Source organism: Argentina silus, assembly GCF_951799395.1.
Source record: "Argentina silus genome assembly, chromosome: 7".
In the NCBI taxonomy this organism is placed as follows: domain Eukaryota; kingdom Metazoa; phylum Chordata; class Actinopteri; order Argentiniformes; family Argentinidae; genus Argentina; species Argentina silus.
Genome location: NC_139661.1, coordinates 7,727,948 through 7,755,171, shown reverse-complemented (window position 1 = coordinate 7,755,171; position 27,224 = coordinate 7,727,948). Strand labels below are relative to the sequence as shown.

At 40.7% G+C, this 27,224-nt stretch overlaps 4 protein-coding genes across 5 annotated transcripts; 1 reads left to right on the top strand and 3 right to left on the bottom strand.

Moving 5' to 3' along the window:
- Positions 1-363: 363 nt before the first annotated feature.
- On the bottom strand, positions 364-4,046 carry seta (SET nuclear proto-oncogene a). 2 transcript variants are annotated; one of them, XM_083674197.1, is made up of 8 exons: positions 3,814-4,046; positions 2,638-2,695; positions 2,403-2,545; positions 2,201-2,304; positions 2,003-2,116; positions 1,608-1,778; positions 1,346-1,486; positions 364-1,249 (listed from the first exon to the last, which is right to left on the bottom strand). In XM_083674197.1, the coding sequence occupies exons 1-8, from the start codon at positions 3,884-3,886 to the stop codon at positions 1,226-1,228; spliced, it is 828 nt and encodes a 275-aa protein (XP_083530323.1). In that variant the 5' UTR covers positions 3,887-4,046; the 3' UTR covers positions 364-1,225. The 2 variants fall into 2 exon arrangements, with proteins under 2 accessions (XP_083530323.1, XP_083530324.1); XM_083674198.1 differs by having other exon boundaries at positions 1,346-1,483.
- Positions 4,047-6,282: 2,236 nt separating this feature from the next.
- On the top strand, positions 6,283-13,201 carry LOC310806999 (serine/threonine-protein kinase N2-like; the record flags this gene model as incomplete). The annotated part of the gene is made up of 19 exons (XM_083673278.1): positions 6,283-6,415; positions 6,688-6,839; positions 6,957-7,179; positions 7,433-7,597; positions 7,860-7,969; positions 8,249-8,392; positions 8,545-8,620; positions 8,720-8,906; positions 9,407-9,545; positions 9,654-9,703; positions 9,906-9,969; positions 10,065-10,156; positions 10,258-10,434; positions 10,543-10,605; positions 10,707-10,783; positions 11,065-11,207; positions 11,569-11,676; positions 11,826-11,906; positions 12,142-13,201. 19 exons carry the CDS (start codon positions 6,283-6,285, stop codon positions 12,343-12,345), a joined length of 2,388 nt encoding a protein of 795 aa, XP_083529404.1. The 3' UTR covers positions 12,346-13,201.
- A 128-nt stretch (positions 13,202-13,329) lies between these two features.
- On the bottom strand, positions 13,330-15,330 carry zdhhc12a (zDHHC palmitoyltransferase 12a). The gene is made up of 5 exons (XM_083673715.1): positions 15,151-15,330; positions 14,708-14,844; positions 14,530-14,622; positions 14,222-14,388; positions 13,330-14,058 (listed from the first exon to the last, which is right to left on the bottom strand). Exons 1-5 carry the CDS (start codon positions 15,248-15,250, stop codon positions 13,743-13,745), a joined length of 813 nt encoding a protein of 270 aa, XP_083529841.1. The 5' UTR covers positions 15,251-15,330; the 3' UTR covers positions 13,330-13,742.
- Positions 15,331-15,657: 327 nt separating this feature from the next.
- Positions 15,658-22,094, bottom strand: slc25a25a (solute carrier family 25 member 25a). Its single transcript, XM_083672871.1, has 10 exons — positions 21,919-22,094; positions 20,690-20,816; positions 20,432-20,519; positions 20,196-20,307; positions 18,980-19,138; positions 18,262-18,414; positions 17,918-18,025; positions 17,560-17,727; positions 17,324-17,474; positions 15,658-17,163 (listed from the first exon to the last, which is right to left on the bottom strand). The coding sequence occupies exons 1-10, from the start codon at positions 22,075-22,077 to the stop codon at positions 16,979-16,981; spliced, it is 1,410 nt and encodes a 469-aa protein (XP_083528997.1). The 5' UTR covers positions 22,078-22,094; the 3' UTR covers positions 15,658-16,978.
- Positions 22,095-27,224: the final 5,130 nt, after the last annotated feature.

Below are 27,224 nucleotides of genomic sequence, written 5' to 3'. Positions count from 1 at the left end.
ATCCAGACTTCTTATAACACCCAAATCATTCAGAAGCTGACATGTCCACTGCATTCCAAGCCACTGCCACAAAATATGTATTTCTATGCCAATTGCATTTTCAACAACTTAATAAAATGGGAGGTATATTTAATAAATTGGTGGCAATTATTACAATGGGACTTCATGACCAATTGCATCATTCTATAAAATAACCAAACCAACTATCATTACAATACTAAATCTAACAGGATAAGCAGATCAAAAGGTAGTCTCTAATCAGCCACTTCTTACCAATGTTCATAATTCTGTCAATTAAATTACTTAGTTTTTAAATTAATTATTAACTTTTATGGTTGGTTAGAATAGTCACACACGTCTGTGTACACATTACGTTTTATTGTAACAAAGCAACTTGAACACCTTAAGTTTAAAACAGATTCTTTTTTTTCCCAGCGGAAAAGATAAAGGTGATTAGATGTAAATTCCATGAGTTAACAGGTCGTTTTCCATGAAGCAGTGGGGGCCGAAATTTACAAGCATTTTTTTTTAGTTTTTTTTGTGTTTTTTTTTACATTTTGTCTTTATTAAAAATGTCATTTCAAATCTCATGGATGTCTGTAAAACAATACAATGAAAATCAAAAACAAACCCCATAGTAATGGTGTCAAAAGACCCACCCTCCCCAACACCCTAAAGATATCCTCTACCCTACCCCAGCATTGACCCCAAACATTACAAGAGGTGATAGGAATGAGCTGGTACTTTCTATCTGTTCATTTTTAACCACACAGGAAGGGGGGGGGGGAGAAACAACATTATTTTTAAGGGATCTACTCCCCAACTGAACAAAATTATAAAAACTGTGAAGAGGTCTGCTAGCGCTAGGTCACTGCACCATGGCTTTTGTTCATTTATCGCACAACCTTTAACAGGAGGAAAATTATATATATAAATTGCTATTTATTTAACTCTACTCAAGATGGCGTGCTGATTCTATTTTTTGTAGGTTTTTATTTTTTTTCTGCTGAATGTGGGGATTGAGGTGGTACGTACAATTCAAGGCAGGATTTTGCCATGGAATTTAGATGAGTCAAAAGAAAAACTTAACATGGCACTGACAGGAGAAAGGCTTCAAAATGAGAAGCACAAAAATAAAATAAAAAATAATCTTGCTCCCAAATATGGGTGGAAAACCAAATAGGGGGAAAGTCATGGGTATTGGTAGATGATGTCATCTTCGGATTTAGTCATCTTCTCCATCATCATCCTAAACAACAAAGAGGCATCATCAACATCAACACACACGTCAATATGCAATAAATGTACCTTAGGTCACAAGGCCTCTTAACTATTAAGAACATACCTCGCCATCATCTCCGTCATCCTCCTCTTCATCTTCCTCCCCATCATCTTCATCACCTTCCTCATCAATGTCCTCGAGACCTTCCTCGTCGTCATCATCATCTTCACCGTCGCCCTCCTCATCGTCCATATCAGGGACCTGCTCGTAAATGTAACCAGTTTTTACTCATTCATCCGTTAGCAAGACAGGCAATCTGAAAATCCCTTCTAACTCTCATTCAAATAAAGCATTGATGACTGTCAGACAGCGGAAGACAATTTACCAAGTAGTACTGCAGGGGGTTAGGCCAGATGTCGTCTTTAATGACCTCTCCCAGTTCATCAGCCCCAGCATCGGAGTGATCAGTGAACCAAGTGAAGAAGCTCTCGGGTTCTTCATGTTGCCTCTTCCTGCCAGCTTTGTTCTGTGTCTGGCTGGAGCGCTTTGTCAGGTCCTTCAAACAGAGACGACATAACAGATCACAAACTACCATTCCACAGCTTAACATCACATTTTAAAAACGGCAAGCGTTTTGCAAAGAAGCACGGTAAGACGCACCACATTTCTTGTAAATAAGTTAACAGAAAAGTAATACCGTTATTATACAGTAATGTCAAAAAAAGAATATATATTGTTGATCAGATGTCATGCATTTGAAAAAAGAGTAACCCACAATACCTTTCCTGATTTCCATTTGATTTCTGTTGATTTCGAGGATGGGTCTCCACTCTCGTTCAGATGGAACTCTTTTGAAAGGACTTTGTTTTCAAAGTAGGGGTTTTCGTCGAAGTACTAAAACACAAAATCTGAGTCAGTAAAGATACATGTAATAAAGTGGAAAACTGAATGACACCCATCATGGTTTATATCACTTACAAAATCTATTCTGTAGCCCGATTTGATATCTTCGAACTCTGTCACCTCCACCCTGGTCAGGTAGTGAAGTGCCTCCTCATCCTCCTCACCAAGAAGGGCAGAAACTAAAACAGAAAACAGGAGTCAGAATCTATGACCAGGCAAGGTTCCTAAGGTATGCAGAGGTGATAACTTAATATCAAAAATGCATGCTGAAGCTCACCTTGTGGATGGTTGACAAATGTGGTGACCCAGAAGTTTGGAATTTTGGCGATCAGTTCTGACCTCTTCTGAAAGAATGGCTGACGGAGTTTGTTGTATTTCTGTTCTACTTTCAATATCTCCTCACTCGCTTGCTCGTTCAGTCTGAGGGAAAATTATATGGAACACACATCACACACATGTATGCTACAACAACAATGAAGAATCCATAATAACGTGTTTGATAAGCCGCATACCTGTCAATTTCATTTTGAACTTCGTCGATGTGTTCAATAGCTTCCTGTTGCTCTTTTTCTGTTGAGAAAAAAAAGAAAGTACAAACGTCTAAAATTAGTATGTATTCATCAAAGACTAACAATACCTGAGAATGCACGGGACAATTATTAAAAAGACTAAAACCCTATTCCAATAAATGATACTGAAATTAAACCTGCGCTCATAACAAGCAACATTCAGGACCATGGAAAGGCAGAAACGCCAGAGTTGCGGACTCGCCATCCGACTAAACGCGAAGCAAAAGTTGTCCAAAACAAAACATCTTCAGGGGACTTACAAAAATTTAAATCTTAAAACAAAAAGCTACATATTTGTAATTATTGACTATGCAACATGCGCGCGTCTATGGCTGCCTCTCTTCCATTCAGCGAGTTCAGAGCAGCCCGCAAACAGCGTTTCCTGCTTGCTACTGTCGACGAGGCCGCGTGGTTTAAATGTGGGAGTCCGCACACTGCATTCAGTGTTCCCCTTCCCCAACATGGGCTAGCGCTAGCTGGCTGCATAATGCAATACTTCTAAAATATATATATATAACTCAGCACGGCCGAATACCCGTTTACTCTGTGATCCACTTCCCTAAAACACATCAACGTTACGTGGCTAGAGATTCATATAGTTGCCAAATTCAAATTAACTTGCTTCATCATGGCGGAGGTGTACAACAACAAAGTAGCATCAGGCCACGGTGGTGTCGTTAAGCTATGAAACAGAGTTAGCTGGCTTACATTCCGTCAGCTACATAAATAGCGTACGAACTCTAAATAAAAAAACGAATATAATCAAATATTTACGGTATGCAGTTCAAACCACTAGCTTTTCGATAACATTTAAAACGGGTCATGCATTAGCAAAGAAAGACATGTTGCTAGCTAGCTACCACATTATCAACTAACTAGCCAGCTAACATGGCCTCCATCACTTCAGCATCACCGGTTAGAGTAGGGACAGACCTACCAAGCTACGCAATCACCAGCTACAGACAACACGGGCTAAACCCAGAAGCGGACCGGTTCATATGGAAAGACAGCGCACAGAAAAATATGTTTAGTAGATTTTTTTGCATTTAACTTGTACAATTCAGTGGAACTAATGAAGAAAGTGAAAATGGCGGTGAACAGGAGGCCGCCATTCCTTACCGGAGGTCTCGTCCGCTCCGTCATGGTTTGAGTTCAGTTCCTTTTTACTCACTTTTGCCGCCGAAGCCGACATGTTTTTCGCAAGCTGTAAATAACAGACTTCAGAGAGAATGCTAGATTAGTATACGCGTTCTCCTTCAACAGGAGAATTCTATTTCTAACCAAGATTTCGGAGTGCAACAACAACGTGTGCAGCGCTCCTCCACACAATATAGCGGGGAAGTCAAAGGCACACTCACGAAGCTCAAGCCCACTCACGCGCTCCTTTTCATTACGAACGCGCCTCACCAAATAGAACCGATTGAGCTCCGCCTCTCAAAGACAAGTCGACTTGCTCGGTCCCAGTGTTGCTCTCTGATAGGCGAGGTCGCACTATAGGGGGCTGGTATATATTAACTGCAAAAGGCGGGATTTCATTGAAACAAAATAACCCCATTCGCACATTGTATGCTTTCACATCATTACCAGCGCATCTCTCTTCCGTAACGTGTATATGCTCATTTTATTTCCATTGAGAAGGCTAATGGACGCATTTATTTACAAATAGCCTACTGGAGTAGTACACTTAGTTAATACAGTGTAGCCTCCATTGCCATGGAGTTCATGAGTTTCATACCAGCTATTTTCTAAATGTTCTTATTTTGACCTACTTGAAATATGTTTTCAAGCAGGAATTATAATGATTGATATTTCCAATGTGAACAGTTTAAGAGCTTTCAGATGTATTGCTCTGGTCATCAAATCAGATTTCATTAAAATATAAGGTCACACTACATTAAGTTTCCCCAATATCTGTGAATTAAATATGTAATTACACTCGTAACAACATTGTATGAACATGTTGTTACATAGTGCATAGGTAATTTTATGGTAATGGCGTTGAGCGGTTAATGTTTGTGGACGGTTCCTTATTCCACTTGTGTAATAACACAAACTGCTCCACTTTATATGCTACGTAATTACCTTACATGTTATATTCAATGCTGTTACTACAGTAACTTCAATGTTACTACACAGATATTGGGGCAGGTATTACCAAATAAAACATAAGAAAAGCATTATCATTATCATTATCACTTAATCAGGTTTGCAAGTGAAATATGCTATTCTTATGGATATTAAAGAAATAAGAAAATATGGTTTATAATTTAGAAAATCGCCTAGGTACATCTGTAACATTACATCTGACTATTATTGAGTGAGTGTTTTCCTGGTGTGTCCTTAGCTGCCTGTGTGTCTATGCCTGTCAAAGCTTACTTTTACACCATTATTTATTGGCTTTCATTTGTTCAGCTGCTTGCCAAATTAATCAATATTATGCAGTATGTAACAAAGGATGACCTAAAGCCTTTAGAAGCTCTTCATAAGTTTACATTACAATAAGACTGACATGGCTATACTCTGCCTCTTATGTACAACTGGTAATGGAGGTAGTGATGGTATACGCAGCCACTAAGGATATGTTTACCATATCAGCTGCTCCTTTCTCTTCGGCGTGAAGAGCTGCAGTTGACATACTAGGGCATTTGATTTATGTCCCAGGCACTCCCCCATGCTGGAACGGGCTAAGCAAAGCTCTTAGCAGGGGGCTCTGTCTGTCCCATGAAGAACGGCTCTGTGTTTGTCTTTGGTTGGTGACAGCACAGGAACATGTGGTACTGCACTGGCCAATGCTGAGCCTAGATAGGGAGATCAGCACTCACAGACCAGCAGCAGTGTTGGCACGGAAGGATCCCAGCTACCCCTGCAGAAAGCCTAAACAGAAAAGCAGAGAGAGAGAGAGAGAGAGAGAGAGCGAGAGAGAGAGAGAGAGAGAGCGAGAGAGAGAGAAAGGGAGAGAGAGGGAGGGAGATTTAGTAACAGAGAGGAGAGCAGGATGCAGGGGAAAAGGGATTGTGCAGAGCAGCGAACAGAGAGGCAAAAACAAATACAAGGAGGAGATGCTGTGTGACCAGATTCACAAGATGTAAAGGGACATTAAGAGACATCCGGACACTGTGCACCAACAGCAGAGGACTTGTTGTGTTTCAAGGATAGTGAAGGTGGAGAGGTGCAACGTGAGAAGCCCTCCTGTGGTCGAGAGGATGACAAATTAGCCCTTATTCAGCAAGGAGAGAGAGGAGCACCCTGAGGTTAGTAAAGTGCACAGTCATACAATTTTCATGTAGTTGAGGCATGTTATCGCATATGTTTGGCACTTGCATCAATGGAAATTGGCAGAGCTGAGACATGTATTGTTGCACCTTGTTTCTGTGTTTATCACACCACACTACTTTATCATACTAGAGTTATATCATCAGTAGTCATTCCCACTCTCTTTTCTTCTGGGACTTTGGTGAAACTAGAGCAGGTTTTGCTCAAGTGTACTCTTGTGGGGGTGTTTCCCTCCTTATTGACCCAGATGTATCATTATCTTAGTGATAGTGCAGCTCATTGTCTTGGTGATTTGTCACTGTCCAGGATCAGGAGATGCTGTCTACAGCTCAGCAGATGCTGCAGGACAGCCGCTCCAAGATCGAGCTGATCCGAATGCAGATTATCAAAGTCACCCAGACCGGTGTTGGCGATAGCAGCAGCAACCATGACAGCATCAATCACGGAGGTCAGAGCTTTATGGTACAGTTGAGTAATGGGATCATGGTGTAAATATGCAATATATGTCACGTCATGTGTTTAAAAAAAAAAACAACAACAACAACAAAAAACAACCCCATCAATATTGATCTGCTATCAGATTTCTGTGTGCATTTTACTGTAATTTGTCAGGTAGCACCAGCATTGGTTTTGTTTGTTTTTTTGTTAAATATGCTGGTATGATAAAGCAAGTTTCACACCGTCCCTGGTGTGTTTTCTGATGGGCCATTGAACCTGCAGGATGCTCCACCATGGCTGTCAATCCCCTGGCCATACGTGTGGCAGAGTTACAGCACTATGTCCAGAGAGAGACGGATGTGGTGAAGCTGGCCAGAGATGTGGTGAGGCAGCTGAAGGGGCTGTCATCACAAGACCAACTGGCCCTGGCAGAGGTGGGCTAGGATTATTTTCAGACAGAACCAATATGTATTGTTGTATTATATTATCTGAAAAATACTTTTACATTTGAAAATGAAAATACTGAGGTGTATATATCACTGTTCTACCAGGCTCAGTCCCGTGTGCAGGAGTCCTCCCAGAAGCTGGATCTCCTGTGCCTCTCTCTAGAGAGATGCCTGAGGGAAATGTCACAGGAGCCTCTTCGGGAGCCTATCATCAGAGAGGAGCTGTCCTCTACACCCCCACCTTCTGGAGGACAACAACAGAGCCGCCTACTCTCCTCCCTCTCCACTTCCTCTTCCACATCCTTCCTCAAGCCTGCCTCCCTAACAGGTAAGCATTCTCCCCCTCACCATAAATGTCACAGTGCATATAGTGACTGATGAATTATTACATACAATAATGTTATGGCATAGCAGTTCACCCCCCGGCAATGCTTTACCTCTATCTTACACAACCAAGCATTCCGAAGTCAGATAAACCTGAAGAGCATGTTTCCTCAGTTCTGAGTGTTTCGACCTTCTTATCGTCTGTAAAAAAGCAGCATGATTATGTCAGTTGTCCTGATGAATGTACTATTTTACAGGCACACTGGAGGTCAGGCTACTGGGATGTGAGGACTTATTGAAATCTCTGTCAGGACAAGGTCAAGTCACCACTGTGTCCTCTACTGTGGATGGTATATTACGATCACCGGATCGTAATGCTCACAGCACTCCCAACCAACCTGGAAGAACAGAAAACCTCTCTAGTAAGTTGCAGTATAATGGTCCATCTGGCCCTACTGAGGGTCCTATCGTATAGGCTCTTGTGGTCTCTAGTAGGCAGTACATGTGTATAATTGTGTTTATGCTCAGGGATTATTAACTCCTGTGACATGTGTGTTGAAGTTCTGGCTCTAGTCATAGTAGAATAACTTACCCCATGTAATATTTCCTACAAAACCACCTCTCCCAAATGTTGCAACAGTCAAGGAAGTGCAGCAGGGTGATATATGACTTGGTTCCTGACAGTGGAGATCAGTGCAGTGATGAGGTTGGATAACAGAGTGGTGGGCCGCACCCACTGGAGACCCATGAGCAAGCAGGCCTGGGACCAAAGCTTCAGCATTGAACTGGAGCGGGTAAGTAGTAGTCATTTCCATTTCCATAGAACTGGATAGGGTGACTGGGTGAGGCGGTCCCTATTCTGAACAACAGGAGGAGCCATTGTACTATCCATACTAGGAATATGTGTGCCTAGTCTTGTTTGTTTGTTCTTGTTCTGAGCTGTGGGCCTTATTCACTTCAGCACCGCATTAATACAATTTACCAGAAGATGTTAGTTTTTTCCAAATTGGTAGATTGCACTCATTTTCAATATGCATGCCTGTGTGACTCACTGACCATTTGGACTCCTACAGTCACGGGAGTTGGAGATTGGGGTGTTCTGGCGAGACTGGAGGGGAATGTGTGCTGTCAAGTTCCTGCGCCTGGAGGAGTTCATGGACAACCATCACCATGCCCTGAGTTTATGTCTGGAGCCCCAAGGCACACTCTTCACTGAGGTGACATCACTGAATTAAAAGTATTCAGAACATAATCAAGATAACCGTTTTAGTTGTATTACATTTTATATGAATGCAATTACAAATCAATTGGTCATTTAGATCAATTACCTACTTGTGTGACCTACTACTCTGTTCTTGTGGCTTTGCAGATTACCTTTATCAACCCTGTCATTGAGCGGCAACCCAAACTGAGACGTCAGAGGTGCATCTTCATAAAAGAGAAAGGTATCCCTTTAGATCACAGATCTCCCTCAGGACAGAGCACTTGCTTTTGCTGATTATAGGAATATTGTGTGTGCTGGATGGGCTTTCCTCTTTTCACAGGGAAGAACTTCCTCCGTGCAGCCCAGATGAACATGAACTTCGCCACATGGGGTCATTTGATGATGAGTGTCCTGCCTCATTGCAGTTCCTTTACCACTTTGAGCTCGTCCCTGTCCACATCTCTTGATCCAGTTGTCAATCCACCTTCCACAGACAAGGACACACTGTCAACCCCCCCATTGCCAGGGTAAGAGAGAGGACTGTACTGTACACTGGACTTTACTGTTAGGTCTAAACATATTAATGTGGTAACATAATGGATTCATATTGTAATAAGATAATGTCTATGAAAACAGACATCTTCTACCACAATCTATAAACTCAACCTCACCCACGCCACAAACACAAATTAAGGCCTGTCAGAACAAAAACTGAACGACACAGAAGATCTGCTATTCCCTACATGACAAAACTCTTGAATACAAACTCATAATCTGTGTGTATTGCACTATATATATTTTATTTTTTTATTTACCGTTGTAGCCTTTTAATCTGTATCTATTCATCACATAATTAAGAGGTAAAAACCTCTGCCATGTGAATGAAATAAAATGAAAACTTGAACTTGAATGTATAAATTAACATCAAATTTGAAACAATTATTGTGTATGTATAGAATAAGAATAACTTACTGTATCTTTTGCCTGGTCAGTCTATCTAAAACGTTTTATCTTTGTTCGTTTGTAGCGATGTGCCGATGATCAGGCTAAATATAAGTGAGGATCAGCCTTCTGAAATGTCTTGCCTTGACCAGGGAAAAGATATCTCCAACACTGTCTCCACAGCACATAAAACACCATCTATGCCTACACTGACAGAAAAACAGGTAATAACAACCCCATTCAGCTCCAGCAGACACAGTATAAATGTGGCATTCACTGTCTTGCTTTACGTTTTCAGCCATGTCTTTGAAGCAGTGTCTCTCTTTTTTCAGTCTTCCATCACAACAGAGAGAAGGGGAGATAGATCTGAATCTTCTCCCAAGTACAGTAAATACAGGACACACACACACACACACACACACACACACACACACACACACACACACACACACACACACACACACACACACACACACACACACACACACACACACACTAGTTGATAACGCTTTTATCTGGTAAGGATTTTTCAGCAATAGTGCTAAAACAGTGCTAATGATGTTGGTCTCATTGCTCTTTTTCAGAACAAGGGTGCAAATGGATGATTTTAAATGTATATCTGTCCTGGGAAGAGGACACTTTGGAAAGGTTTATTTTTTTACAAACATATTCAAATAGTAATCAATAATTGTACATGCTCAGCTGTTCCATGGTCCTCAATGTTCAATGTTCACTCTGTCCAGGTTCTTCTAGCTGAGTTTAAGAAGACAGGAAAACTCTATGCCATCAAAGCCTTGAAGAAAAAAGACATTGTGACCCGTGATGAAGTAGACAGGTTAGTAATAGGAGACTAGTGACATTATCAGTAATAACATTAGCAGGCGTTCTCATTTAACATAAAAAACATTAATTAAAGTGGACCGAATCACTTCACAGCCTAATGAGTGAGAGGAGGATCTTTGAGATGATCAATGCTTCGAGACATCCTTTCCTGGTGAACCTGCATGGCTGCTTCCAGACGAATGAGCATGTGTGTTTTGTCATGGAGTATTCACCAGGGGGCGACCTCATGATCCACATCCATAATAACATCTTCTCTGAAGTGCAGGCCAGGTGAGTCTACCCTTACAAGCAAGTACACACGTACACACGTACACACGTATACACGCACACACACACACGCACACACAATTTTGATTTACACTTATCTATGTGTCACAGGTTCTACTCAGCCTGTGTTTTACTGGGTTTGGAGTTCCTGCACCTGAATAAGATAATTTATCGGTGAGTCTTGCCTGTGCGCCATATTGACTTTATGTTATCATAAACCAGTGCCTCCCCAATAAACTAATTTTATAACTAATTTCAAGGTATGTCTTATACAGAGATTTGAAGTTGGACAACTTGCTGATGGATGCAGACGGATTTGTTAAAATCACAGACTTTGGACTATGTAAAGAAGGTAAAATGACGGTTTAGGGTTTTACTAACCTACTTCCAACCTTAGTTTGTTAGATATGTGGTAATGTGTGAAAAACACAAACAAATTCTATGTGAACAACCAGTATAATTTTTGTGAAAAACGCTGCAGCAAGTGGCTCATCAGTGACTATCAAGCTACAGTATATAAAAGGATGTTTGATTTGGAATTTAGGATGGAGATGTGGCGAAGTTTGCTCTTTGACACTGTTGTTTGCATGAGTAAGGTACAAAACACTGCACTCTCCCTGGTTGTCCTTGCAGGGATGGGGCATGGTGACCGGACCTCGACATTCTGTGGAACCCCAGAGTTCCTGGCTCCTGAGGTCCTCACTGATGACAACTACACACGTGCAGTAGACTGGTGGGGACTGGGCGTCCTTATCTTTGAGATGCTGGTGGGAGAGGTGAGCCATCAATGCACCATACTGTGATTCAAATAAAATGAGGGAAGGAAAAATACAAAGAACTGATGGCTTTAGATGGAACAGTTTTGAGCGAATTAAATACAGCATTTGTTTGCTTTCCAAACAGTAAGTAGGTCAACAGCACATTACATTTAAGGAGCAGTGCTGACATAGGAAACACATCATCTTCCTGCATCTGATTGTCATTTGATATGCTTTCACATTCTTTTTTAATGTAATTGGATACATGTATAATGACATACTTTGAATGACTAAGGATTTACATGGACTGATCAGTATACAGTACCAAGTGATAAAAACATCCCTCGCTCTCTCTCTCTCTCTCTCAAACTTGGGACAGTCTCCATTCCCAGGTGAAGATGAGGAGGAGGTGTTTGACAGCATAGTTAACGATGATGTACAGTATCCTGAATGTCTCTCTCCAGATTCCATCTCTATCATTAAGAAGGTAACAGGGTCTAACTCCTCTCTCATGTTTTTCTCTTTGACATACATAAAAAAAAGATACTCCACTTAAAAACACACTTCAGTATGAGGTACTTTAACTCAGACTTGTCCATACATGCTAATACCCGATCATGTCCTTCCTTGCTGCAGCTGCTCAAAAAGAACCCAGACAAAAGGCTAGGAGCTGGGGAGGAGGGTGCGAGCGCAGTCAAGGGAGAGAAATTCTTCAAGGTAATTTTGTTCACTTCTCTACTGGAATTGCCATGCTTTCATACATGCACCTCCTACATATGCAAGATAGGTCGAAAGAAGACTTAAAACATAGAGATCATTAAGAGGTAAATACATGGTTTTATTTTAACTGCTTTGACACTGTTTAACCACTGTATGCAAGGTAATGATGTAGCTACCACAACAGAAATGTTTTGTAATCAAATCTTATCATATTTATCTATTTCACAAACAGACTATAGATTGGGATGCCTTGCTTGCTAAGAAAGTGAAACCCCCGTTCTTGCCATCAATAAAGGAGTCAATGGATGTCAGCAACTTTGACAAGGAGTTTACTAAACTCAAACCGGTCCTTTCACCTCCTCCCCTGCCCTGCAGTCTCTCCCCTGAACAGCAGGAGGCCTTCTCTGACTTTGACTTCTCAACCCTGCATGGATGAAAATGTCAGAGACCAGGGTAGCATCAAGGTTATGAAATGGTTGCATGAACAATTCTGGAGCACAACCTTTTCTTAACTGAATGTAGGACACTCCAAATATGTACAGTACAGCAGATGAGGCATACTGTCCTTGCTGCCATCAAAAGCCATCATCAATAAACCCAACAGAGGAACAATGTTTTCAGGAAAGAAGAATAAGAATAATTGCAACCTTGGTATTTTGTGTCACAGAAGAAGCCTGGTTCTATAACTGTTCTCTTGTGACATCCAAAAATATACACTACTGTGTATTGCTCTCTCTTGAATGGACTTCATTGAAATGAAAATGGGTGCCATCTACAAATATGAACTAAAGGGATTTTGTAGAGGTATGCCAGGCAGACTTTAAGCATGCTTTGTGGCCTTTGCTTATTTTGCTATTAACTTGTCACCCTCAGAGGTACATGCTGCCCTTTCTATGTATCACTGTGATAGGCTTTGCCCACTGCCTTGACCGAGCAAATGAAAAAGGCTGTTTATTCCTGTAACAATAAGTCCTTTTCAAAATGTTGTTCAATGTGAAGATGAAAATGTCCATGTTGTCATATCTGGGTCTAGTCATTCCCTCCCAACCAGATTTGTGTAACTATGTACCAGCCAACTGTTTTCATTCAATGTGATTAGATGTGCATGGCACACTTGTGAACTTGTGTGCACTTAGCATTATGCAGTAACTCTCATTATGAGAGAAGCCATTTAATGTAGCCATATTTGTGAATAAAAACAATACACTGAATTTTGCGAAAGGCTGTGGGAATGAACTCTTATCAATTAGATGCAATAAGAGGAGTGCAATTATGAAGTGAGGCTGTTGTAACAGATGTATTTATTTTGCAATTTAACTGTTCAGTTGTTGCTGCTGATAATTATGCATTACCTTATGAATGTATGTGGATTACCACACCAAGGAATGTATAACCTATGTGAGACAAGAATGTGTATTCATGAAAATCATTTGTGTTTTATTGTGCCCTTTACGTCAATAAATAAAAATAAAAATTAATTAACCATTTGCCATTAATAACAGTGAGAGGATTTAGCAAAGAACAAGTACAAATACATCAAATAATTCAATATTTACAAAAGTAGGTACTAAAATCAGTGCATAAAAGATTATGTTCACCAGCTTTCAGTAGCTCAACGTCACACAATAACAATAATAATAAGTCAATGACTCATTTGTCAAAAGTCACATTTCATAGCAGTACATAAGATAAAATGAGACTATACAAATATTAGACAATTGATTTTGTAGGTAATAGTGTCCATATTACCACTCTACTACAAAATGGCCAGGAATCTGATTAACAGTCAACTGAAACACTCTGACACGTGTGTCAGTAGCATGTAGAGTCAAGTCAGACGTGATTACGGCTCCCTCTGTAGTGCACCTGCTCCCAAACCACAGTTCGGCACATGCAGAAAAAGTCCCACAGATTGCAGAGAATGCCCCGATCAAAAGGGTTCTCCTCATCATTGTAACTCTTCAGGTATGAGATTCTGTGGCGGGACATAAACTCCCAGGTTGTGGAGTTGATGGAGATAAGATACAGGTGGCATCCCAGGAGTAGGATCACCACCATGGAGAACACACCGACAACACACAGTGCCGCAAGCAGAAACCCATTCATATTGAACCACGCTTGCCAATTGGCGGCAGAGGAGATGCCTGACCTGAAAGGCAGAGAGCATTGATGCCATTAAGCAGCAAATACAATTATTTCACAGAATAAATACAACAGATGCACAGTAGATGTTGTACGGTAGGTAAGCTGTATGTGAGACCAAAAGTATTCACTTTATCCTGGAGACAATTACCAATAGCACCGACACTCACCAAGCAATCTGAAGGGCCCAGAGTAGAACAAACAGCTGCACAGCCAGATAGATTATGAACCAGCGGTGATTCCTCTCCCCCACACAATTATCTATCCAAGGACAGTGGTGGTCAAACCGCCGTACACAGTATTTACAGGTCTGACAGTGCTTTGCTCTCATAGGTTGCTGAATATGACAGAGGGGTTGAAATCATACAGACATTAGTACACCTCCTTGCATTGCTATCATTATTTTGGCTGGTGAAGAGTAAGCATATGATTCATCACATACAGTGAACATCTACAAAATGTAGGGATTCCACATTACCTGAAGCAGACAATATCCGCAGCGGCGGAGTCGAGGAGTTGGGGTTTGAGGTATCATCTCCTCCAATTCTTCTTCAATTACACCCTGGGCACACTGGCATTCACGGCAAATAAGTGTAATAGCAAAAGATCTCGGACATTTCCTTCACACTACCTTGAGGGGTTGTGGGGAAGCTTACCTGCTTGACACTGTCAGAGAGAACAAACCCCGGGTCCATAAGAGAGACGGTGAAATACAGCATCACTGACAGCAAGACCAGCAAGGAAAACACCACAGGTTGCATCAGCTCACCACTCTCCTCCTGTCTCCGTAGATCTTAACAATAACAAACAAAATAAGCAAATAAACTCACCCTATTGTACCATATATTCACAAATCCAATGATACAGCCAATAGTAGCTAACTTCGCTGGTATTAGAGCAACTTATCAGACTAGCTAACGTGCAATGCCATTCCTGCCACTGGCACTACTATTGTTGTTGACATCATGTCATGAATCATGTGTGTGTAGTGGGGAGACTAGCCGACGCCTCTTTCAAAGGCTATAAGCTAAAACTATAATATCTGGTCTAGCAAGCCAGAGTCGAAGCTAACCCAAAGTTGTGTCTGCCTGTGACTTACCCGTGTTATGTAAGAACAGTACCAGCGTTGTAACCCATGTTAGGACGACATGTGTGGTCCTAATTAGAAAACCAGATCGAAACACGTTTTTAAACATCATTGCATTGTTCAACTAAATCCTCTTTCAAACATCTCTGGTTAAACAAAGGTTGCTACTAGGAGTTACTTGCTAGATGAGCACCATGGAGCTACTTCCTGTTTTGGTACGGAATGCTGCTTGTGTCGAATTTGGTACCTACTCGCGAAGGTTGTAACAGAGACTTTAATTTAATCTTCACAATATCTGCCTTTTATTCTGTGAAGTCAAGGCTCACATCATAGGTAAAATACTGGGGTATAATTATTTTCAATGATGTCTCACTAAATTGAAAATGAGAAGCTATTTAGAATTTGAAATTCAAATCTGAATTGAAACAGAATTGACCCTTACCCTAATCTGAATCCTATTCTTGATCTCATTAAAAAATTAACATCCGGTCATAAATTGCAAGAAGAAAATAAGTACACTTCAGCCTTGAATCCATATTTATTTGCTCATATAACATTACATAAGATGGTCGATTAAAAACAGTTTTAATAATTACATTATTCTACTGAAGTAGAATAAGTTTGAAAATAATTTGAAAATCATCTCAATGTCAGAGTTTGACTTATCTCAATGTCAAAGGTTAATACATAACATTCAAAAGTGTCTCCAGCATCAATTAAAGTGCATTAGTGTTGCTAGTAGATCTTTACAATGCAATTTGTCACAGCATAAATGTTTTAGGTACAAAATATTGTTTAAGAGAGTCCTGACCAAAGTGTGCCCGGACCAACACTTAAACTTAATAAATACATAAAATATTTGTCATCAACTCTACTCACAATTATTGACTAAAGCCATAAGTTAATGCAGTGTTCTTTAACATTACATAAAAATACCTCAAGTGATGTCATTATGCAAACCAATCCATCATTCCATACAAACACACTTGTACATATTCAGATTTTACTTGAGTTATCCATAACAATCAACTTATGATCGGTAAAGCCAAATATCGTTGTACACTTAACAAAAAAACAGACATCATACGCCACTCACAAAAATAAATATTGGATGGTCATAAAAATAGCACTCGTTTGGAACAGAGCATCATCATTCAGTCGGAAATGGCCGTGTGAACAAATAGGCACTCTGCATCAGGTGAGAAGAAAACATATTCATGAATAACCCATGCTCTTTTGCCTAATTCCCAAAATAAAAGGAATGGTAATGAATTAAATTTCATTTTAGGCAAAGACAAAAGCAAACAAGAGGAAAAAACAGCTTTACCACCCAAAAGGAACAGAGTATGGTGAGTATTTTCTTTGTTGCATACACTCAAAAAAACTTTTGTAATGATCATTACTAAAGTACTTTCTATTTCGGGGGACGGGTGCATATAACAGTCAGAAACAGAAACAGAGGCACTATACCACAACATGGCATAAACAGAACAAGACATTTGGTCCCCAATTATATCATTGCATACTCAAATTTGAGTTGCTAACATTCATTGTAGAGCTCTGGTTACAACTCGATTACAACCATTAATAAATAGCAGCAATAGCAATATTGAGGGAACTCCCCCTTCCCTCCGTTTCAGCTCACAGTGTCGATACCATTCATGTTGGCATTTTGTTTGTGCATTTCCTCCTCTTCCACCTTCTGGCATTCACAGAATGAGATGGCTACACAAACCTCAAGTCCCTGAGATTCCCGAGCCTAAACCCAGAGGGGCCTCAATCCCCACCTCTTATCCTCAGTCCCTTTAAAGTTGAACCATTCAGGTGTTGTGTAACCTCTTCATCGAGACTTCACTCCCAGTGACGTTTTCAGGTGTTCATACACCACATAGCTAATGCTGACAGCTGGAATGACCTTCATGAAGTTAGGAGCCAGACCTCTGTAGAGACCAGTGGGCCCCTCGGTCCTGATGATTTGTTTGAAGAGCCCCGTCATCGTCATCTGTGGGCTGCCCTCCATAGTGGCTGTAGGGAGAAATGGCACAGACTAAGAAACAATGGGCACACACAAGCAACGACAAAACTGTCTGTAATCTTCTCTCAATAGAATGAGAAACTATCAAGTGGCACAAAAAGACAGGGTGTATCAGGAGTGTTGAAGATCCCTGATAGTTGAAGATCTCACCTTGTGCCTGCATGCGGGTCCTGATAAGGGCCAGGGGGTAGCTGGCCAGCTGACCACAGGTGCTGGAGACGGTGCCACAAGCCAGCAGAACTAATATGCCTGGGTCAGTACTATTGGTACCATACTGCTGTAGCCAGGAGTTCTTCAATGTCTGAGGAGGAAGGAACACAGTGAGTGAGAATTCCTTATGCAGGAATGCACTAATGATTGACTGAGTTCTCCGATGCTCCACTTACCTCATACACAGCCAGGTCAATTCCTGCATAGGGGATGATGCCCAACATATTGGGGATATAGCCCTTATAGAAAGCGCCCAGTCCCTCCTTTCTGAATATGTGCTTTGCACATCCAGCGATGCCCGAAAACTGACCAGTCTTTCTCAGGGCAAGACGGGTTTTCAGGACCTAGGGATCAGAAATGAAAGACTATGAAGACCTTACATGGGCCTTGAAAATACGGTGTAATTATCAAACAGTCCATCAATCAATCAGATGAAATCGTAAATCATTGGTGATAGCACTTTCATAGCTGAAATTCAAACATCTTTTTATCACTATGACGATAACAATCAGATGGAATAATAATGACAATCACCTCCATGGGGTAGATGGTGCTCTGGGCGATGACTCCAGCCAGAGAGCCAGCTACAAAGCGCTCCAGTATGCCCAGTGTCTGCTTATCACTGCCAATCAAGCGTTTGATCTGCATCAGGAGAGAAAGAGGGAGAGAGAGGTAGATAAGAAAATACATGGATTAGCACAATGGGCTCCACACCAGGAATTGAGAGAATGCTATGAACTGTTCACTCGGAATGGAATGAGATGGTGAGCCGGCTTTCTTTACATCAAGACAAATGACATGGCCATGTGCTGTATTGTGCGCTACACTACATTTCTCTCAGCGGGAGTCATCCTAAAAATGTAACATTCATGTATTACCTGCTCATAGGCCATGAACTTGAGGGCGGTTTCGGGAGCAATTTTGATGACGTTCACTCCGTTCCCTCTCCAAAGAGATCTCATTCCACCCTCTTTGATCATCTGGGTGAGCCCACTCATTATGCACATGTTGTTACTACGGCTACCATGGACCTGTCAAATAAAGAACATACATGTTTAGAATACAGAAGCAACACCATAACCAATTTGATTCCAAATGCTGTAATCATTAATTCAGCTAATAATCAGTTAATAAGTAAAGCATAGTTCTGAGAGTGTGTGGATATTTGGATGACAAAGCAGGGGACAAAGGGTAAGTTCAGTGGTCCAAAGCACAAATGACACAGATCGTCCTCTTCAAACAGCATCAGTGACGCAAATCAGGGTTATTGACATGACACCACTCGGCTATCGCGTAATATCAGATATACATTCTCTGGATGAGTTTGCAATGGCAGCCAATCACATCGCAGCAGATACGGTGTGTTGGCTCTCCACTGCAGTTGTTGGTTGGCTAGATGACCCAGGCAAGAAAAACAGCCTACTAGACCCTTGTCCCCCAGTTCTGGCACATATACTCATTAACCCATTTATGACTCTTAGGTAATCGTTCTTGCAGCAATTAGTAACATTTGTATCTTTCACAGTTCTGTCTGAATTTCTAAATTTGGACTGCTGTTGTGTGAGTGGGAGTGAGAGTAGATCATGGTTTTCTTACCTGCATGAGCACTTTGAGTCGGTCTAAGGGGGCAGTAAAGGTTCGGGACACTGCTCCAGCAGCTCCTCCTGCAACTAGATGTCTCCAATACATCCCTGTCAGTTTCTCCTCAGTAGTGAACTCATCAGGCACCAGCATATTCTCACCGACATCAAATATCTAGAGAAAGTAACAAAATACATTTGAGCCATCAGAGCAATTTCAACATGCTTTAGACAAGCTATTAGGTTGCGAATTGGAGACACATTCAGGGTCACTTCTCGAAGGCTCAATGTGCGCACAAAACAAATTCACCCAGGAGGTATTAGGGGCAGTGGGGCAGTGGGCCAGTGGGAACAGCCTTGGGAACAACTTAATGTGTGTCAGAGGAGTTTGCCCAGATCCCTCAGAGCATTGGCCACAGGTGATGAAGCTTTAGATCAGTGAAAATTGGATTCTGTAGTGTTCTGGGCACTGATACAATTCCCAAGTCTGGGACAGGGTAGATGTTCCTCACAGACAAGACATCCTTTGTAGGATACATTACTCTGGATTGTCTTTGAGCCTTACTATGAGCTGCACCTGTTACATAAGTGTAATTAATACTAGCACGAGTTAGTCAGGCCAAAATGATTCAACAAGAATGCTCTATGACATTTTGCATGGCCTTCAGGGTGTTTGGTAGTCATGGCTAAGGGAGGGCCTCTGTATACTTTTAACCACCACTCAACCTATAAATACTCTGTAGTTCTTGGCAGAAAGGTGATGTAAACAAGAGAAGATTTAGTGGTGGCAATGCTAGACTCATTAAGATCAGTACAGTATTTTGTATTTCAATACCCTGTACGCTGCCCAAGATCACACTGTCCTGCAAGGTAGTTCAAGGAAGATCATTTTAGTCTAACACTTGGCAAATGTAATGAGCATATTACATAAGGGGGGTAAGTGAACAGGTAAACCTTTGAGTCATAATCTCCCCAATTCAGGAGAAAAGGTTTCATAGTTAGGGCCTACCTAAATAGTGATAGGGCTTAATTGCTGACGCAGGTGTCTAGTGTTAATCTACAGTATTTAAACTGATTAGCAAGTCAGTGGACTAGATTTGTTGACAGGTTGCACTCAACAGAGTTTAAAGGCGTTTTGTCAGACAAATCCAGGTTAATATGAATTAATGTTATTCCCCGTTGTGTGGATAGCTTGTTTCTGTACACACCCCTTCCCAAACCCCTTTCCCTACCGTGGAGTGTTTCCAGTAGAGGATGATCTCAGGGATGCTCTCTGTAGGCTGCAGCAGAGAGTAGTTGCTCCACTCATTGCAGTCGATGGTCATTATTCCATTCTTATCCATGCTATTCGAACAAAACCGCAAACTCTTTAGAATACATTAACAACATCAACATTATTGTGTGTATTGACAAGATAAACCATAAAACACCTCGGGGAGGATCTATCCCAACCTCTCCAAAAAGTTACCTTTTCAAGACGTTCTCCGCATCTTTCTGGGATATGTGAACACCAAGGTCCCGCAGAGACTGCATGATCTCCTTAGAATCAATACGATCTGAATGGAAAGAAGAGCAAGTCAATTCACCATGAATCACAATGTCACATGAATCAGAACAAAACATTAATGTTTCTATGATTGGTTACGTTATTCCCATTTATGTAATGTGTATGTAATGTTGTTTTATATGCACTTTAATGGGTTTTAATTTGTGAATGATAGTGTACCAGCACTATTTCTGTCCAGGCTCTTGAAGACAAGTTTCAAGTCTTTCTCATGATCTTGTAGATAGTGAACAAACTCCTCAAAGGCCAGCTGCCCATCCAGGTCCTTGACTTCACTTTTCACAGTTTTCTACATGAGGAAATAAAAAAAGCAAACTGCTCAACCACAAGGGTAATATATAGGCACTGATGTTCAGCCAACAGATCATCATAGACAGCAGCAGTGAATCTAAGTGTAGGAAAGCATGGCAGGGGCCCCCTAATAATGTAACATAAGCCGCTGGCAGTGGTGACAGTGACTGGGTAAAGTCTTGCATTGCTCAACAGTTTCATCACTTCTGTCGTGCCAGAAAAACTATTTCAACAATGTCTCCGGTCAACCATTGTCTGGGGCTCAAATACTTAATGTGAGAAAGTGTAGCCTGTTGTAAAGAGTCACAGGCCTACACCCTGAGGAGAGTAGAAAACGCACTTGTATGAGAGGGTGGTCACACATTTTCACAGCAGCAGGTCAAATATCATCACCCAGCAACCTGGTGCCGGTGTCCCAGTCCAATTTTAGACCAGATCGACAGGATTAGTGCCCTGCGCGAGTTAGCAGGTTGACCGCTCTTTAAGGTTATAGATAGATGTCCACTGCTCTAATACCCCAAGCCAGGAGACATGCAAACGCACAGACAACTCTATCTATGCCAAGAACACCAAGTCTTAACAAGTGGGCCAAGTAGTCTTGTGCTTGTGGGGTCAAGTAGTCTTGTGGGGCCATGTCTACCATGCATACTACTATACTTGCGTCAATGGCAATTTCCCTTCAGGACAATAAAGTTGATCTTATCATCAACAATTCCTGCAAATATCTGTATTCATATGCAGCCCTGAATGCATTAGATTCAGATAGTTTGTATATGCCTCTGCAGATCATTTAATTGTAATCATGCGCTTGATCTTGGTTCCATGGGGGCCAGTTGGATATCTAGAAGGTGCATTAAATTCCTCGTTTTTTAGAGATAGGGTCCTGACTATATGTGCTCAGTAGCAGCTGTGTCTACAACCCCACATTCTACGCTATGCGCGCGCAGGAAGTGGGTAGTACTTACAGGAAACATGACCGATGTGTAAAGAATGTGACGTTTGAGTAAAAAATCATTCATACGATATTTTAAATGTTGATGGAATATAAACATTTGCCAAGTACAATGACATTACGCAGGTATATATATTGCAAGTCTTACCTTTCTCCATTTCCGATAAGTTGAAAATTCTTGAGACGGTAGAAACACACTCAATTTGAAAAGAGATTTCAGCTCAGATGGAAGTCCATTGGACTCAAAATACTCGAATTCAATTGGATCTGAATTCGGAACAGGCACATAAAGGCACAGGCCAAGCATGTTTAGATCGCAAATAAAAACGTTCCACAATAGCTAAATAAATAGTATAAGACTGCTCAATTCCCCAAGCGGGATAATACTAAAATGCCGGTAAGGAAGTGCCTCGTGTTAAACCGGTGAAACCACTCCCTTTCAGAATGAGATCCATTTCATTGGCATTTTATGGTGACTCTCCTACGTCAATTTGCTATTGACCAATCACAGCGTCCATCCATTGACTGGCCCTTGCTTCTTTGTTCTTGCGTAAAAGGGCATAACCTATCTTCATACCATTAACCCTTTTCTACCCTGTTGACTAGTACAGTTACTTACTATCGCCTTAATGTTATTCAATAACCTAGTACTTCAAGCAAAACAACAACAACAACAACAACAACAACACACAACCTGATCTATTTGGTCTGGCTTGTAGGCCTAGAAATTTAGAAAAATGTGTCAAAGCGCTACTATGCGCCTGAAATCTGCAGAAGGCCTACCCAATTGGGGTCATAATCATCAGCTAATTCCTTTTGATGTGGGGGCATTGGTGGTACAAGTAGTTCTTTGATATCTTCTTGTTATGCAGTCTGTGTACCACCAATGTTGCAAATCTATGAATTCTTACAGAATTGCCTTCATCTTATCATTCAGCTGTTAATGTCAAACATTCAGAGCAGTGCCCTTGTGTCCCATATTGATTCTGTAGCTGTCTGATAACCTCATGCAAAGACCAATGTACATACAATATTTTGAATTGGAATGAATTGCCTCACATCACACCTAATTAATGGGGAGACAACTGTAGCTTTATATAGCATGGTCACAAATACTGTAAAATAAAAGCTATACTATACTATACTGTACTTTAACCTCATAATAATTGTTTGATTTCAAATGTAAACTTCTGGAGTAAAGAGCCAAAAGAAGAAAAAATGCTTGTCCCAATACTTATGGAGGGCACTGTATTAGGATAAAGCCTAAAACTTTTAAAGATATCCGTTTGCCTTTTGTATTTATGTGGACTTTGTATGGCCTGCACACGTCTATTGAGCCTCCAGTCCTGCCAAGTGTTATAGAGAGAGGTTGTTTGATGACGAATGATGACAGCACTCATGCCAGATCTAAATGCTAGGGGGACAAGTGCCAGAGTTGTGATGGAAGAACGTCACAGCTTTTACAGTGTAGGTTTAACTAGGTGGAAGACAGTTGAGCCAGGAGCTTCCCTGGGTGTAATTACTGTGGTCTTAAAGTAAATCCAACAGGCCTTATGTAGAATATCTTGGGATGTCAGTCACTGTGGTGTTACTCACATAGGCTGAAAGAGAGAGCTGGACAAATTAAATGTGTTAATTTTGGAAAAAGGTTTGTTTATTTATAGCTTTTTTACAATGTGTTGTTTTAAAGAAAACATAATGCACATAATGGGGGACAATTATGGACACAAGGACTGTAGTGAAGATGAGAAAACATTTAATTTGATTGAGTGTATATATTTTGTTTCATTGTTTCACAAAGTTGCAAACATATACTGTAGAGCTGCAGCAGCAAGCAGTTTTAATTGTACAGCCAGCTGCATTGTTTTGCAGTGCACTCTGGACTCATTACAATGAAAATTGAGATAAGTAATGCCTTTAATCCACTATTTATCTTGGCAGGCTTTTTATTTGAGAGAAATTGTGGTTTGGCTGACCCTGGTCAGACAGTCGACTGTGCTCCCATCTCCCAGCCCCCAGTTGGCTCGATGGGAGATCAGTCAACTACTAGCAAATCTTTGTTTTCATTTCAACAATTTTCTACTTGTGATGTACTAAATGCCCTGCTTAAAACTGACGTTAAACAATCCATTGGGGCTGATCTGCTTGATCCAGGCCTATTGCAGCTTTCACCCCCCCTAACTGGCGAGTCATTGACACATATTTTGAATCTGACTGTTTTCTCAGGTGCTATCCCTAAGGTTTGGAAGGCAGCCCATGTGCTCCATAAAAGTGGTGACCCCTCCGACCTAGATAACTACTGCCCAATATCCAAGCTGTCTTGCCATTCCAAAGGATTAGAGTCCCCGGTCAACTTCCAGCTAAGAACCATTTTATCTTCCCATTCTATTCTAAATGTGCACCAATCTGACTTTAGACCTGGTCATAGCACAGTCTCAGCTGCTACACTAGTCTTACATGATATGTTAAATTGCCTAGTTTAGAAAAAAACATTGTGCTGCCTTATTTCTAGATCTCTCCAAGGCATTCGATACGATCAACCATTACCTACTCATTCAGAGGTTGACTGAAATAGGCCTGGATCCTGCTTGTAGATGGTTTGACAATTATTTAATGGACAGAACGCAGTGTGTCTTAACTGATGTTTTGATGACAGTGTTGTATATGCTATTGACGAGGCTCTTTCTGAGCTACAGTCTGCATTCACTATCCTGCAGAGAGCATTTGTTGGGCTGAGGTTGGTGCTTAATGCTGGAAAAACTAAATATATGTTATTTACCAAATCACAGAAACATTTATCAGATTTATGCGTATGTACTTTAGGTGGTGCCCCCATTCAGCGTGTCACCGCTTATAAATACCTGGACATTTGGTTTGACAAAGACTTGACATTCAGAAAACATACAGAGGAGCTTGTTAAAAAGCTAAGATTTAAGGTGGGCTTCTTTTATAGGAATAGATCTTGCCTTTCCCTGAACAGCAGACAGCGGATTGTGCAAACAACATCCATGCCAGTGGTGATGTCATCTACCGAAGTGCAGCAGCCACTACTCTTAAACCTTTGATTGCCCTCTACCATAGCCCTTCGCTTTATCACAGGAGATAGTTTTAATACTCATCATTGCATACTTTATCAAAAGGTTGGCTGGACCCTGTTCCCTTTTTGTGTATAAAGCCCTACTGCATAAACTCCCAGCTTACCTAACATCATTGTTGAAATTCAAGAACATCAATTACCTAACTCGTTCTCAGAGTTGGTTAACTCTGAGAACTCCACCGAATTGGGTAAATCCGCTTTTAGTTGTGGTGCACCTCATTGCTGGAACAATCTGCAGAGCACATTCCATTTGGTTGCTCTGGTGCCACTAGAGTAGTTTAAAGTTTTGATTGAGGACCTCCTTGTTGAAAAATGTGTTTGTTTTTCTTGATTGTGTTTTATTATGTTGTAATTTTGTATGTATATTGTATTGTTGTAAACTGTGTGTATGCAGGGCTCCCTTGTAAAAGAGACCTTGGTCTCAATGGGACTCCCTGCTAAAATAAGGGTTAAATAAAAACGTTGTTATTGAACCCCTAGGTCGCCCCTATGAACCCTAGGTAGTAACTTATCTATCAAAACAAACTCACAGTAATTGCTTTTCACAACTCAAAACAAAAGATTTTCACATGGTGTTGGGCAGAAGAGGGTGCACATTAACTATCCCAAACAGAGTAAACAGTGTTAGCCCCAGTCAAGGTCAAGTTCCATGATTCTATGACTGCATCACTTCAGGATGTTATCTGTTGTTTTGATCCCCAGAATGTGGTACTATGTGACACTTAATATAACCTTTATTGGGTGGGCACTATAGCTGAGAAAAACAGGCCTTTACTACTCTCTATTACCTTTGTTGTTGTCACTATCAGCAGTTAATAGTTATCCTATCACAGGAAACAACACCTCTAACAGGGCACATCTTATCAATAAACAACAAGCAATATGTTTGTATCATGTAGGTCAAAATAGATCCAATGATAAAGGTTTTTGTTGTTAATTTGGTTTACCTCATTCAAGCTGAAATTCTGTACTGTTGGTTGTACTGTTCTGTACTATACTGAATGGTACACCTCACATAAAGTCATACAGTATATAATGTAGCTGTGTGTTATGATTGCAGATGGGAATCTCACTCAAAGTTGGCAACGTTGGCATACTTCCATGAATGCAGCACTGGTCAGGCAATACACTCATAAATTACAAGAGATTGCAATAACTATAAGATAATAATAGCCTGGCAAGCTGTAGAGAATAACGACTGAACAGTATTTGGTTTAACAGGGTTGCCATGCCTTGCAAGCACATGGCTATTACAATTCCAGGGATGTAGAAACTCATCATAATGAGCATGATCATTAAATGTATAAGGGTAAAGTATGGATATCTCATTGCCACCTAAAGAGGAGGCACAGGCTAACCTCTCAAGAGCAAACATGTGAACTATTGTTTCAGCACAGTGAAAGCAAAATCATTATTTTACATTTTGACATTTTTGACATTTAGCAGATGCCTTTATCCAAAGCGACTTACAACATGTACATTTGTCTCAAGTAAGTGAATCATCTATACATCAGTCATCATAAGAAAAACAAATCTTGTCTTGACTTTACATCAATTCATAAGAATAAGGTGTATTTTATGTTTCATGCTGAATTATGGGACAGACATACTAACTTTAAGTGAATAAACATTTGAATGCTAGATTCTAGCAACAAATGGGTGCCACTGTTCAGCATTTGAACTATGTCATTTTCTGGGGAAAACTATGCCAAGGACCTTATTTTCCTCAGCACTTGACATTCTGTCCTAGAACATCACAAGATGTGCACTCACCCATTACTGTAGCGCAAACTTATTGAAAACCTTATTGTTTTTGGCTACTCTGTTGTGTTTCCTCCGAGTGGTTGGAGGAAACACAACAAACTGTCTGTACCAAAGATTCAAGAATTCAAAGGTCAAGATAAAAGAAAAAAGTGACTATCCTGTAGCTCTGGTTTATGACTGGAGCATATAAATACTATTAGAAAACAACTTAAGTTTTCTTCATAGCATGAAATGGTATTTAAAGCTACACACTTATTTGTGCAAAGTTATTATTCTGTGGTTAAAACTATTATGCCAGCATTATACTCTAGCATTAAAAAGGTTCTTTATAAGAATGTGCAATACCAGGACAGCATTTTGTTTTAATACACCACAAATATTTAAGATCACAGCACAAACCACCTTTTTCATGATGCACATCAATAAAAGGGGGTTTGATTGGAGGATCCATGATATGAAAAGGGGGACTGTACACAAATTCAAGGCCAGGCAAACTTCTTGATAATTTAGATCTCTAGCGCTCTCCACTGGCAAGGCAAGGTTTTTGGCAAGACACATTTGAATGTTTGACACATATCACATATTGTCACATC

Excerpts from the sequence above, each read along its gene's own strand:
- seta (XM_083674197.1), bottom strand. The coding sequence starts at position 3,886 with ATGTCGGCTTCGGCGGCAAAAGTGAGTAAAAAGGAACTGAACTCAAAC. Across the intron at positions 1,779-2,002 it reads TCAAATGGAAATCAGGAAAG|GACCTGACAAAGCGCTCCAG; the intron begins GTATTGTGGGTT and ends CTCTGTTTGAAG. Across the intron at positions 1,250-1,345 it reads ATGACGGAGATGATGGCGAG|GATGATGATGGAGAAGATGA; the intron begins GTATGTTCTTAA and ends TTTGTTGTTTAG.
- zdhhc12a (XM_083673715.1), bottom strand. The coding sequence starts at position 15,250 with ATGATGTTTAAAAACGTGTTTCGATCTGGTTTTCTAATTAGGACCACA. Across the intron at positions 14,845-15,150 it reads ACTGTTCTTACATAACACGG|ATCTACGGAGACAGGAGGAG; the intron begins GTAAGTCACAGG and ends GTTATTGTTAAG. Across the intron at positions 14,623-14,707 it reads TCTCTGACAGTGTCAAGCAG|TGTGCCCAGGGTGTAATTGA; the intron begins GTAAGCTTCCCC and ends CGTGAATGCCAG.
- slc25a25a (XM_083672871.1), bottom strand. The coding sequence starts at position 22,077 with ATGCTTGGCCTGTGCCTTTATGTGCCTGTTCCGAATTCAGATCCAATT. Across the intron at positions 18,026-18,261 it reads AGTTCATGGCCTATGAGCAG|ATCAAACGCTTGATTGGCAG; the intron begins GTAATACATGAA and ends CTCCTGATGCAG. Across the intron at positions 17,475-17,559 it reads TTGACCTGGCTGTGTATGAG|ACATTGAAGAACTCCTGGCT; the intron begins GTAAGTGGAGCA and ends CTTCCTCCTCAG.